The 12,670-nt window shown below is 38.9% G+C and overlaps 1 protein-coding gene across 5 annotated transcripts in view; it reads left to right on the forward strand.

The window, feature by feature from the left end:
• The window catches only part of dpp10 (dipeptidyl peptidase like 10), a 253,842-nt gene that overhangs the window by 234,486 nt on the left and 6,686 nt on the right, over positions 1–12,670 (forward strand). For all 5 annotated transcript variants that reach the window (XM_026143890.1, XM_026143891.1, XM_026143892.1 and 2 more), the window contains 6 exons: positions 4,035–4,079; positions 7,745–7,843; positions 8,051–8,120; positions 9,271–9,465; positions 11,679–11,733; positions 11,941–12,040. In XM_026143890.1, coding sequence (XP_025999675.1) covers positions 4,035–4,079; positions 7,745–7,843; positions 8,051–8,120; positions 9,271–9,465; positions 11,679–11,733; positions 11,941–12,040 — 564 coding nt within the window. The remainder of the gene's footprint in view (positions 1–4,034; positions 4,080–7,744; positions 7,844–8,050; positions 8,121–9,270; positions 9,466–11,678; positions 11,734–11,940; positions 12,041–12,670) is intronic.

Below are 12,670 nucleotides of genomic sequence, written 5' to 3' on the forward strand. Positions count from 1 at the left end.
AGGTTTTCTTTTCGGAAGAATGTAAAAGGGGAAAAAACAGCGGCCGACAGCGCTGTAAGCAACAGTAGACTGGTGTAACAAGCAAGCGAATAATGAAGAAAGCGAAACTGTTCGAGAGAGAGAGGGGGGGGGGGAGAGGGGGAGGGAGAGAGGGAGAGCTGCGCATCGCAATGGAAGCAAAACAGTAAAAGAGTGAATTCATGACGATGTTTATGTGAAGCGTTTGGATCTTCTTTTGCTGCTGATTCGGTCAATATTGTTTGGAGAGAGATCAAACTAACAGCTTTAGAATCAGCGCATAAAGGGCGTGAACACAAAGCGCGGACCCGGATCAGCGAGCTGTCGGCTTTCAGCCCCGACTGTGAGAAAGGCGACATCTAACTGATTCTGATCCGCGGGTCGCGCTGTGTGTTTAAGTCTATGTGCAGAATCCCTGTACCTGCTCTCATTTACTGTTTGGTGGTTCTTGAAATTTTGTGAGATGTCACCAGAGATTCTGGCATTTCGGACAAAATAAATTTATATTAAAAAATCGATTCAGGATTTTAATGAATCGATTTTACGTTATCCAAGCCAGAATCGATTTTAATCGATGAATCGATTATAAAAACCCACCCCTAGTTAACACCCCCATCTCTTTATGAAATATTTGCTTGTTTGGCATTCCCAAATGGGAAAAACTATTAAAGAAGAATTGCAAGTTCAAAATGCAAATATGAGACTTATTATAAAAAAGTCTTGATTCAGAAAGTACAGCCAAACTAACTAAATGAGTTCACAACAGACCTGAGCTGTGTACTGCAAAGCAATTAAACATATCTGGGCTTTCTTTACTTTAGCTGGTTCAACAAAACCTACAACCCAACTCAGAGATAACGGGTATTCATGACAGTGGTTATCAGCCACACTGCTTCAGGCTATGTGCATGCACACATAAAAGGAGGCATTTGAAGTGTCATTTCGCTTTCCATCTGCACATAGTGGATGCATTGAGTGCAGCACTCCAAATCCAATTATCAGACATACAGGTGATAAGGATCTATAAAGGATATGAAAAATAAAGCAGCCAAATGCAACGATGCTGCTGCAAATAAAATGAGAATAACTCTTAAGTAAACATGTTTATTTTATTGCTCTGACAGCTGCACATTAGAGCTCTGAAACTCTAAACATTAAATGCTCCTCAGCACACACAGCACTGACTGTCCTATAGTTTGCAGCCAGATAAACAAAAGTTTTTGCTGGTAATTAGACTATCAACAGACTGACTGAGTTTTCTTATCTGTGTTTTATTAGCGTGGTGTAAAACAGACTTGAAAGCAAATGAGGACCAAGCTTAAAAACATAATTGATACATTTTCATCAACTGAAGATAGACGTGCAGATTCCTGTGATAATGCGACACACAGTGTTGGCATACCTTTAGAGGTTACATCTGTTTATCAAATGCATTTCTTCTGCTGAACATCTTTATAACACTTAGAGCGTATGGTAATGAAAAGAACAGATACAGACAGGCAATTTTTAACTGAAACTCTGAACCCAACCAGCTTCAGATCAGGATGTATGTTCAGCAAAAGTTACCATGGTGACCCACCCAGGTAAAAAGGCATCTGTCTTCACGACACTCAAAACTCTGACTTTAAGCTCGACGCACTTCACTAACCCATTAATCTCGTTTTGTAGCACACCTCTCCGGTGGATGTCAAGAGAATATTTGAATGCAATCCTGCTCTTTTAAAATTACTTTTTCTGCCTGCTGAATTCCAAATGAAACTTTCTGACTTTTTTTGCTGTTGTTACACACTTGCAGCTTCATAACTTACCCAAAACTGACACAGCAGTATTGACGTTTTCTTTCATTCCAGTCCTCAGGCTGATGAGCTTCATAGCCTGCTGTCTATGCCAACCAAAGAGCTAGAATTGAACAACTATACTGTAACAACCCTTATTATGGTATAGCACCACTAGGGGGTGTCATTCTATTATTGTAGTAGTTGCAGAGTATCCTAGTGTGAATGCAGCGGCAGCCATTACAGCCAAGCATGCTGTTGCCCGTGCATCTGTTTAGAGAGACCTTACCATTGTAACGGGCTGGCACCAGCGACTGCCTAACCCCCGGCACATGTATGTACGAATAGGATGGAGCTATGGAGACCTGGCTTGTATGGTTTTCTTCTGTTAACGGCACATAAAGGTCTTTTGTTCTATTTAACTGACTGGCCTCCAAGTTTTCCGGCTAGCCTCCACACCACATGTCCACTAGACCTGCTTGCCGATCCTTCTTCGCCAGACCACGTTACGATACATCAGCACATGCAGATACTTACACGATGTTGGGATGATTCCACATCATGGCATCTGGCCTGTATCACCTAAATGGACAGTTACATTAATAAAAATTAAATCTTTACAATTTTAACCATCTAAAGCAATTTGTGTGGCGCTTCATTCTATTACAACATAGCTGCAGATGGCTGCTGGTTTAAAAAAAATCAAATTAGGATTATGTTGTGTTTTACGTTCCTTATTTATTCAGCATCCATTTATTTGTCTGGCACATGCCTGGGTTTGCTAGTCATGATCTGTCACCCTCCTGATTCAGTTTAAAATTAATCTCTCATCAGTTTGAAATGAGAGTCATAAAATGAATAATTAGCAACTACATTGTGTGTAATCGCTTTTAGGGAGTATTATTGGGCAACAAGTAGATTATTTAATGAGGGGTAACTCATATTGTTTGTGGTTTCAATTTATTTTGAACAGCTGAAAGCTCTTCATGCGCAGGAGGCATTTGGGCTTTGGCGTGATGATATATTGGACAATAACTGCGTTCCCTTTCCCAAAAGCAATAAAAATAATGGAGAAAGCTTGTTGTCTTCCAAAGGCCAAGTTCACGTAATCCTGACAAGCTTCTTCTCACACCTGTTTTCATCAGCACAAGCCTCTTAAACCCACTCATAAAGTGATCTGATTGGTTTACTGTTTTCTAGCAGGTACATGCACAAAATGAAGCCATTTCTCTGTGTAACATTGGGTCAAAACTAATACAGCCCACCAACAGATAAGTGCAAGGAAATAAAGGAAAAGTTGGTTTGTGTTTTAACTCAAAGAAAGGAGAGCTTTAAGTACAGCACACCTGCCATCCTATTAACCTCTGACAAAGTATATTAGAGAAGGGCATTAACAAGTACTGGCTTAATTTGATATTAGGGAGGCATCTCGAGTGACCTTTAACCCCTAATTGATTTAAGAAAATATAGGGAAGGTGACATAACAGCTGCCTACAGTGGCCTTTTAGAGCAGCTTTAAAGGAGCCCCTTTACATATATTAAATACCATTTAATCGTAATTGGGCAAACTGTCAGGTGGAAATGTTACGTGACGGCTGTGTGCAGGCAGGAGAAGGACCCAAAGTGCAGACTCCGGAGACAGAAAGTAACTCAAAACAGCTTTAATGCTGAACTCAAAAGGGTAACAAAAACTAAGAATACAAAATACACCTATGCAGACAAAACACACAGCAAGATAAAGGTAGATCGCGACAATGACAAACTGAAACACAGGGCTTAAATACATAGAGGGAGCAATCAGGGAATGGACAACAGGAGGGAAACACAGCTGGGGCAAATCAGAACTGACGAGACAAGGAAGCGTAAACGGAACACACTGAGATAAGACAGAGACCTTCAAAGTAAAACAGGAAACGCATAACACACACTGAACAAAAGACAGACTCACATGCAGGCACTACAACAGAGGGAACAGAGACGTGGGACCAGGGCAGACACAGCCACTGACTGGAAACAGGGATATAGCAGACAGGGGAGACAGCAACTAAGGATTACACAGAAACAAACCATAAGACATGACTCTAACAAAAACCCAAAGACTAGAAATTATAAATAATATAATAAACTCAAAAACCCTGGGTCAACGACCCAGGCATCCTAACAGGAAATGTCTCCAGTCATGATAATAAAGATGCTGGAAATTGCTTAAATTACTTAGATGCTCTTTTTGTCTCCTTTCAGGTCCAGGAGCACCTACTGTGATCCTACACAGTCTGAATAATTCAAGTAAGTTTATTTGTATCTCACATTTTAGAAAAAGTAACTCAGAGTTTGTGAATGAGGCGACATTCAAACACAATAGGCCTCTTGCAAGAACTGTAAATGTTATTTTCCCTTGACAAGCAACATGGGTGGGTGGAGGAGGGTGTATTCATGGAACTGACTGCTTTAATTTGAATCTATTTTGAGTTTAAGTGTAAGTGTTGTAGAAACATTTCCAAACAAAAATAGACGACAAAGTCAAATCTCATAAGACTTACCCGATGTTCCTGTTCACCACAGTTATTTTCAGCCAAAATCTCTGTTACTGTCTTCCCCTTTGGGTGACTGCCAAAGAGTCACTGGTCGCTGTGTTTCGGAGAATTTGTAACAAATATAGATTTCACTGATAAAAAGGAAATTTCTCACAGAGCAAAGAAACTCTTCTGTTTTTCTTTCCCAATTTTTATGAATGGAACTGACAGTCACAACAAGTAGCCTCTATGCTAATGACAACATTTCTGGAACTTCATGACCAAGATGAATTTTCCAGGCTGAAGCAAGCAAGTTAGAGAAGTTCAGAGAGCTTAGAAGCTCGGCTTAGTAGACTTAATAAGGCAAATTTATAAGTATTCAAGTAATTTATGAATATGCACTTTTTAGGTATACATATTCAGCCACTTATCAATGCAAATGTTGATATCTGCCAATCACATGAAAGCAACTGTTAGAGTCAAATTGTTAAATGTTGTCATTGTGTTACTTAAATTTGTAAGTCTTGGTGCAAACTATGTGATCAAAGACATTCCTTTGTTTCTGACTCCCTCCCCAGCCTGTTGAATGGTGGGGGAGGCTGTAGTGTTTTATTATAGGCACATCCTAGGTGAAGGTTCTGTTTTCTTGTTAAGTAAACTTCCTGCCTTTATGACCCTTTGGTGAGCAGGAGGTCACACAAATGCACCCACAAACACAAACACTCACGGGCACCTACACACACACACACACACACACACACACACACACACACACACACATTCTCGCACATGCATACACACATATACAAGGGCACGACACACCACAGGGGGTGTTACAATGGGTGGTGCCTATGTAAACTGTAACTGTAGTCAATAAAAGGCTGCAAGGAAGGCTGTTTATTTAAAGTTAGCTAGGAAACAGGTGAGGAGCGTTGAGCTCCAAGAGCCTGGTTCCGACCAGCGTCCCTTGCTAGCAAGTAAAATTGTTCGATTACTGTTCATCTTGCTTCGTTAATGGGAATAAGTCTCTAAACCAGCGGGGCCTGTGGAAGCGCAGACCCAACAGCAACTCTGGCATGTAGACATGGATGTCCTGCTGATTCTTAGCATCAGAATGGAGAAGAAAAATTACATCAGTAATTTTGAAAGTGACAATATTGGTGCCAGACGGGTTGGTCTGAGTATTTCAGAAACTGCTGATTGTATAGAAAATTATCAGAAAAAGAGAAAATATCCAGTGAGCATCAGTTCTCTGGATCATAAAGCCTTGTTGATGTCAGAGGTGGAAAAAAAAGCCCCAGGAAGGCAACAGTAACTCAAATAACTACTTTTTACAACTGAAATATGCAGAAAAGCATTTTGAACCTTGAAGTAGATGGACTACAATAGCAGAAGACCACACCACATGCCACTCCCATCAGCAAAGAACAAGAAACTGAGGCTACATTTCACATGGGTTCAGTGCACCCATATTGTGATGACTGCTTCCAGCAGGATAACACAACACGTCTCAAAGCTCAGATGATCTGAAACTGGTTTCTTGAACATGACAATGCATTCCTTGTACTCAAGTGGCCTCAATAGTCACCCGATCTCAAACCAATACAGCATGCGTGGAATGTGGGATGTGTTGGATTGGAAGATTCCCATCATGGATGTGCAGCTGACAAATATGCAGCAACTGTGTGATGCCATCATGTCAATATGGACCAGAATTGTTGAGGAATGTCTCCAGCACCTTGTTGAATCTGTGCCACAAAAAATTAAGGCAGGCAAACTACTTCTAACCAGGTGTACCGTGAGATTCAAATATTACTAACCCTTATCTGTTTAAAGTAGGGAAAATCCTAAAATAGAATGAGTCCCATTTAGTAAAAGGTATGATTTCTGGAGAGGGGTCAGCAACCCACATGTCCTGATTTACATCGGTACAGTTCAAGACATTTACTCATTAAAGCCACACCTAAATGCAGAAATAGAGGGAACTAAACATCTTTTCAAGCATTTAAAACTGTAAAAAAAAACCTGTAACAGAGTCTCTCTTTTACCTAAAACAATCCCATCTTTTCTGGAAATAAAAGCAAATAGTAAAGAGTTTCTGTAAATATCCTCACATGCAGTGTCAGATTCCTATCCTTGCCTGACAGTCGATTTTGTAAGTGGCTGGGTGGGCATTAGGCCAAGGAAATGTAGTTGGTATAAGACCTAAATACAAGCTGACAAGTATTTCCTCTTGAATCTGGTCGTACGTCAGAGCCAGCAGAGCTCACACGACAGTCACACTCGGGAAAATAGTGGTTGGAGACTACGATGCAAACAAAGTGATTGCGAACATGTGCAATCAACTTGCAGTTTCCTTGTCTGGGAAGTTGTAGCTTTGTGGAAGGTACATTTTGATACACATGAGTTATATAACTGCACCTATTGAAGGAGGTACAAAAAATGAAGAAGCATGAATGTTGCTCTCAATGTGTGTACACTGCTGAGAAAAGACTGGGAGAGATGCTTTCACTGTGTACTGATCTATGTATACAAATGTGACTAAAAGCCTGAAACACTGGAAACCACTCTGCTCATTGTCAAAGAGTAGGGGTTGAGGGTGCCGCGTGCCCAAAGTCTGGTTGATAAGTTGGTCGTCACAACTACTTGCAATCAGTCTCCGACAGCAAAAAACAATTTACTGCACTCAGTCACCCACCACCAATTTTTCCAGGTTGTAGGCTCTTCCATTGACCACACAGTCAACAAATCCAGATTTCTTTCTTCTATTTTTGGCATGAAAATGGACACACACACTCTTTTTCTCGTTATCCACATGTATGTGTTGTCTCCCAAGGAAAAAAAAAAACAACAAAAAAAAAGAAAGAAAAAGTTAACAGCTGTGCTGCAGAAAAAGCAATTTGCACAGGGTTATTAGGACAGTGCCTCCATCCACAGCTGGGAACTCAAGGCCTCTGGCGGTTTCATAATGAGACGTCTATTGATTTTGGGTTTTCTATTAGAAATGCTGGATGAATTCCATTTCATTTAGCTGCTGTTCAGATGGCTTGAATGGAAAAATGGCCAAATCAGAGAGTCACTGTTCATTACATGTGGAGAAAATAGTGGGACTCCTGTTTTTGAGGCCAGAAGCTGCTGTGTGTAGAATGCCTTTCAGAAATTGAACTTTTTGAATTTATTTTTCTGTGCTCATCCAAGTTTAATATTGGCTACATTATTGTAGTTATTCAGCTCTCTCTATGAATTTGCCACAAAATAAGACTATTTCAGAAACAATCCCCTAGAATCAGATCTTATTTGTCTGACATACACTTTCCATCTCATCTCATTACATCACAGCCTCAAAAGACAATTCCGTACAGGTCATTTGCATTCAGATTATTGACAACAATTTTTGCACTCTTTCATCTTTTAAACACATTGCCCTCATCTTTACAGATTACTACATCCTTGAGAACAACTCTTTGCTGAAGGCAGCCTTGAAGTACAAAAGGATCCAGCTGACAGACTTCAGAACTGTTCCAATGGAACATTTTGGTGAGGAAGTGAGGGGGTAGGGCTAAATAAGTATATACTTCTGCCTACTCCTTTTCAAACAACTGCATGGAAAGATTTTATGAAATGTTGGTGAATGTATATGTTTGAAATAAAAATGAACTGAACTGAAGTGTAGGTTTCTGTGGTGTTAGTGTAACTCACTGGTGAACTGCAATACATCGACTTTTCTCTCATTTCTTGTTACAGATTTACCTTTGAAGATCTCGTACCCACCAGACTTCTCTGATTCCCGCCACTATGGACTTCTGTTGGTCGTGTATGTATCACATGTGCTTTCTACTATATCTCACAGTCCTTGGTCAAGTAAGAGAGAACAGAAAATGTATGAATATTTAATGCATTCGTTTCCAGTTGTAATCACACTCCTGACCGTAATTTGCATGTAAAGTAACCGGGGTCATGTTAAGTCAATCACAGCGTACCTTTGTGGCAACCTGTGATTCAGTCTTTTTCATATCCATTTGAATAATGAACCAATAAAAGCAAAAATAATCACTGACAGGATGAAGTGTTCTATGCCAGAGTGATTGTAAAGAGAACCTATTTTCCTTATTTTCTGTCATATAAAATGTATATAATAAAACTGAAAGGTTGCACTAAGGTCCAGATGAAGGAAAATAAACATTATTGTTAACTGTTAAACAGCTAAAAATAAGTCAATGTACCATACCTTTGCACTGGGTCACATGTTGCATTATGAAAAAAGCTATTTCAGTCTTTAGAAAGAATCAGCTTAGAAGTCTTAGAAGTACTTGTCTTAACTCAAAGTAGATTAGACCAACTTCTGAGGTAACTTTTGAAAGTAAAACAAATGAGCAAAAATGCTAAACTTGAACAAATTCCTTAATAGTATTTTGATAAATACCGTAAGCCTGTTATTAGGTACTTTCAGTCCAAAGAGTTCTAATGACTCCCTGAAGGTTGCTGCCCACCGAGGAGCAGTGGAACAAGATGAAGGATGTTTGTGGTGCAAGCTGTGCGTTTGTTGTTTGTCACAGGCTTCAGGATGACAACCTAATTGGAAAAGCAGGGTTTCATCCAGAAAACTGACCAGCCCTAGGATGGTTAGGGTGATTGCAATTAATCTGCACTTGATTAATGTGGCGCTATCTTACCACCAACCACTATAACACTATGATGTCATTGCACACACACACAGTGTTTTTTTTACTTGTTTTCTCATTTCCTCCCTACATTGCTTAGCTACATGTTGACAGCCAAGGTAACAAGCAGAGAGTGAAAATTTTGAAATTTGTCTTTCATAATTTTTTCTTTCATTTTTAGACATCTTTTACTGTGGAAGTTGTATCAGCTCAAAAAGGAATTTCTGCCAGTTACAGAGGTTATATGACCAATGCGGCTTCATGCTGCCTGAAAGTGCCTGATTATGTTTGTTCTCTGTTCAGTGACGGCGCCCCTGGAGGTCAGGCTGTGAGTGACCGTTTCTCCCTCAGCTGGGACTCGGTCCTCGTCAGCTCTGACAACATCATCGTGGCCCGTCTGGACGGCCGGGGCGGCGGCTTCCAGGGTCAAAGGATACTGCACGAAGTTCACCAGAGACTGGGAACTGTTGATGTTCAGGACCAGATTGCAGCAGTGGAGTATGTTATCACATCCATTTTATTTTACTTTTTACTTTTTATTCTTGTACTTTGAGATAAAAAATTCAAAATATGTGCAAATCCCCTGAACAAGAGCTTTGTAACTCAGTTTGGAATTTAAAGCAGAATGCCATCCTCTTTTTATTTGATCTGAATATTTCTGCACTACTGTGTCTAATTAAAGTCTTGAAAATGGTTATCAAGTCAAGAATAAAGGAAGAAATCCTTTAAAGAATAAAAGTTCCAGATAAATTCCTTTTGACATAATATAGACTAGACTTAAATTGGAAACCATAGTGTAAACAGTTTCAGATGAAATCATAAGAGGTTCTGGATGTTTCATTATTTGGTTTAGGAGCTGCCAGTTCAGACAGCACATGGATTTAACAGCAGACAATACATACCTTTGTTAAATACTGTAAGATACTGATTTCCTTTGCTGTTATTTCCAAAAAATACCTAAATAACAACAAATTCAGAATGTTTATCTTAATGGATGATCAAAAAATCTATGCAAAAACTGTCACAACTCCCCTGACTAAAAAAAAAAATATAGATATATATTCAGTTTGTAACCCTTCAGACATATTTAATGATGGATAAAGAATACTTTACTATGCATATTTATAACGCCAAAGTAATTATAAGTAACTTAAAAAGCAAGTGTCAAAATCATATGTTGATCGTTACTCTAATATTTGTATAATATAATTATTACAATTAATTTAAGCCAGTGGTTCTCAAAGTTTTTCATGGTCCATTTCATTAGTTAAAAAACCCCAAAGGTTGTTTTCATTCATGAACAGTGAAACAGTTTCAAATACAATTTTGATAAAATGGTGAGCATAACAGGATCAACTAACTTTTTTTGATTTTTCCCAATAAAAATCATATTTACTCAGTAAACTCCATGTTTTTTCCACTGCTTGTTTGTGCTACACCGGAAATTGCTCCCACCAAGTGGAGCAAGATTGTCACTCTTCCAGGAGAGAACCCCACGATACGTCCAAAACAAAAGCTTATTCCCCTCTATGAACAGACACTTTGGAACCTTTTGTCCAAGTGATGACTATCAAACTTTCTCAGTGTCATCTTACAGGAATTGATCAATGTTAAAATGAATAAATAAAACAGGTTATAGTTTTTTTTTTTTTAATTTAATCGTCAAATTCACATGTTGTACACAAACAAAGCACTTTGCTGGTGGGCAAGGCAGTAGTAAGGCAGTAGTTGTTGTTGCTACTGTTTGTACAGTAAGTTGCAATAAGTGATCAGTGGACTATAAATTCTCTGCTCGTTCATGCTAATTAAAAAAATAAAATCCTGTCAGCCTCTTTGTCCCACAGAACTCTTTGAAGTTTATAGACACTCTGCTTAATTTGCATTTTATAGTCAAAACAGGGAGAGTCAGGCACAGCAAGAATATGGTGCACACTGAGGATGGACTCTAGTCTCTTAGGAGTCGGGGCAGGGTCACCATTAGCATTTTTGCATTTAGCCAGACTCAACATGTAACGTTATGATGCTTTTTGATTTGGGTCTTGCGATGTGATCTTTCCTGTGAGTTTGTTGATCGAGAATTATAAAGAAGGTCAAAAGGAGCTGCAATGTCTTTGGGTCTAGAGAAAGCATATGAGAGGGTTGCAAGAGAGGAAGTGTTGTATGAGGAACACAGGAGTGGAAGAGGTGGTGAAAGACATGTATGAGGACAATGAGACAATGGTGAGGTGTGTAAAAGTTACAGGGTGGGATTGTATCAGATATTAGCTCTGAGCTGCTTCTTGTTTGCGCAGTGATGTTGTACAGGTCGACTATGATCCTTGCAGATGACATAGTGGAGTGAGTGGAGTGAGGGTCAGGGGTGATTTGTGATTTTGGATTTTTGATTCTGTTTTAATATCAGTTTCATATCAGACTTTACACATATACAGTTGATTTTTTTTTTAACCTTCTTTAGGCAGGAGGAGGACTCTCGGGATTTAAAATCATTTGCTTTACTCTTGTGCTCAAATTGATGGTGCAGTCATATCGTCTCATGCATGTTTATGAAGGCAGGAGATGTATCCAAGAATAAAATCATTAGAACTCACTGAAGTTTCTGCGATTTTTCAAGTGTTTTTTTTAATATTTATTGATATCCAATTCTTGGTTCCTCCCATGCAACCACATTTAAGAAGTTCTGTAGGTCATATAGCATGTGTGTGTTTTTCCAGTTACATGATGAAGTTTCCATACATTGACCGGACAAGGATAGCAGTGTTTGGAAAGGTGAGCCTCCTTCTTTTCCTCCATTTTTCTACTTTTAATTTGCGACCATCTAAATTCTATTCTTACTTCCATTGCTGAAATTATTAAGTGCCAAGAAGCTACTTAGTAAAATTTCTACTGAGTGACTCCAGAGATTGAATCCAAGTTCATTTTTACACTCGATGGATTTCAGCAGAGATGAATAAATGTTTGTGTTTGCTCACTTAGGGATATGGAGCCTACATAACATTAATGATGCTGAAGTCTACTGACAGCCTGTTTAAATGTGCGTGTGCAATGTCACCAGTGACCGACTGGAAACTCTATGGTGAGTAAAACATCTCTCAAAAGAGGTTAATTCACATTAAAGATACATTTTACAAGCTGCAAAGCAAATGTAAGTAAAGATCAGTAAAACTGCTGTGGTGGACTTTCCTGTGGATTTCATACATTGTGGAATTTCAGACCATTGTGTTGGTCCACAACAATAAATATATAATATATATAGGCAGCATTATGTACCACACCAGTTTTATTTGGCTTGAATATTCTAGTTACTAATGTGCACAGAATATACTTTATTTCTCTATACTGTAACACAGTACTATTGAACATGTTCTGGTTCTGCATTTTTGTTTTTTTAAGTGATATTCTTTTTATCTTTATACTTTTTAGTGTCCCCAGTGTTTCATTGTTGTTGTTTTCCCATGTTTTCCCTCTGGGTTAGCTCCCTCGTCTTCCTTGTTTCTGCTTGTTGTTTCGCTTTGGGAATTGTTCTTCCTTGCATGTCAAATAAGTCCTAGCTTCATGGGTACATTTGAATAGTCTGCTTTGGTTAGGAAGGTTTCATTCTGGCACTCATAACAACTGTTTGAATTCTTCAGATACTAAGCAAGAGGAGAGGAGATAATATCATCCTACAATTTATAGCGATGCAATATCCAACCATTCCTTAAAA

This window comes from Astatotilapia calliptera, chromosome 16, assembly GCF_900246225.1.
Source record: "Astatotilapia calliptera chromosome 16, fAstCal1.2, whole genome shotgun sequence".
Taxonomy (NCBI): Eukaryota; Metazoa; Chordata; class Actinopteri; order Cichliformes; family Cichlidae; genus Astatotilapia; species Astatotilapia calliptera.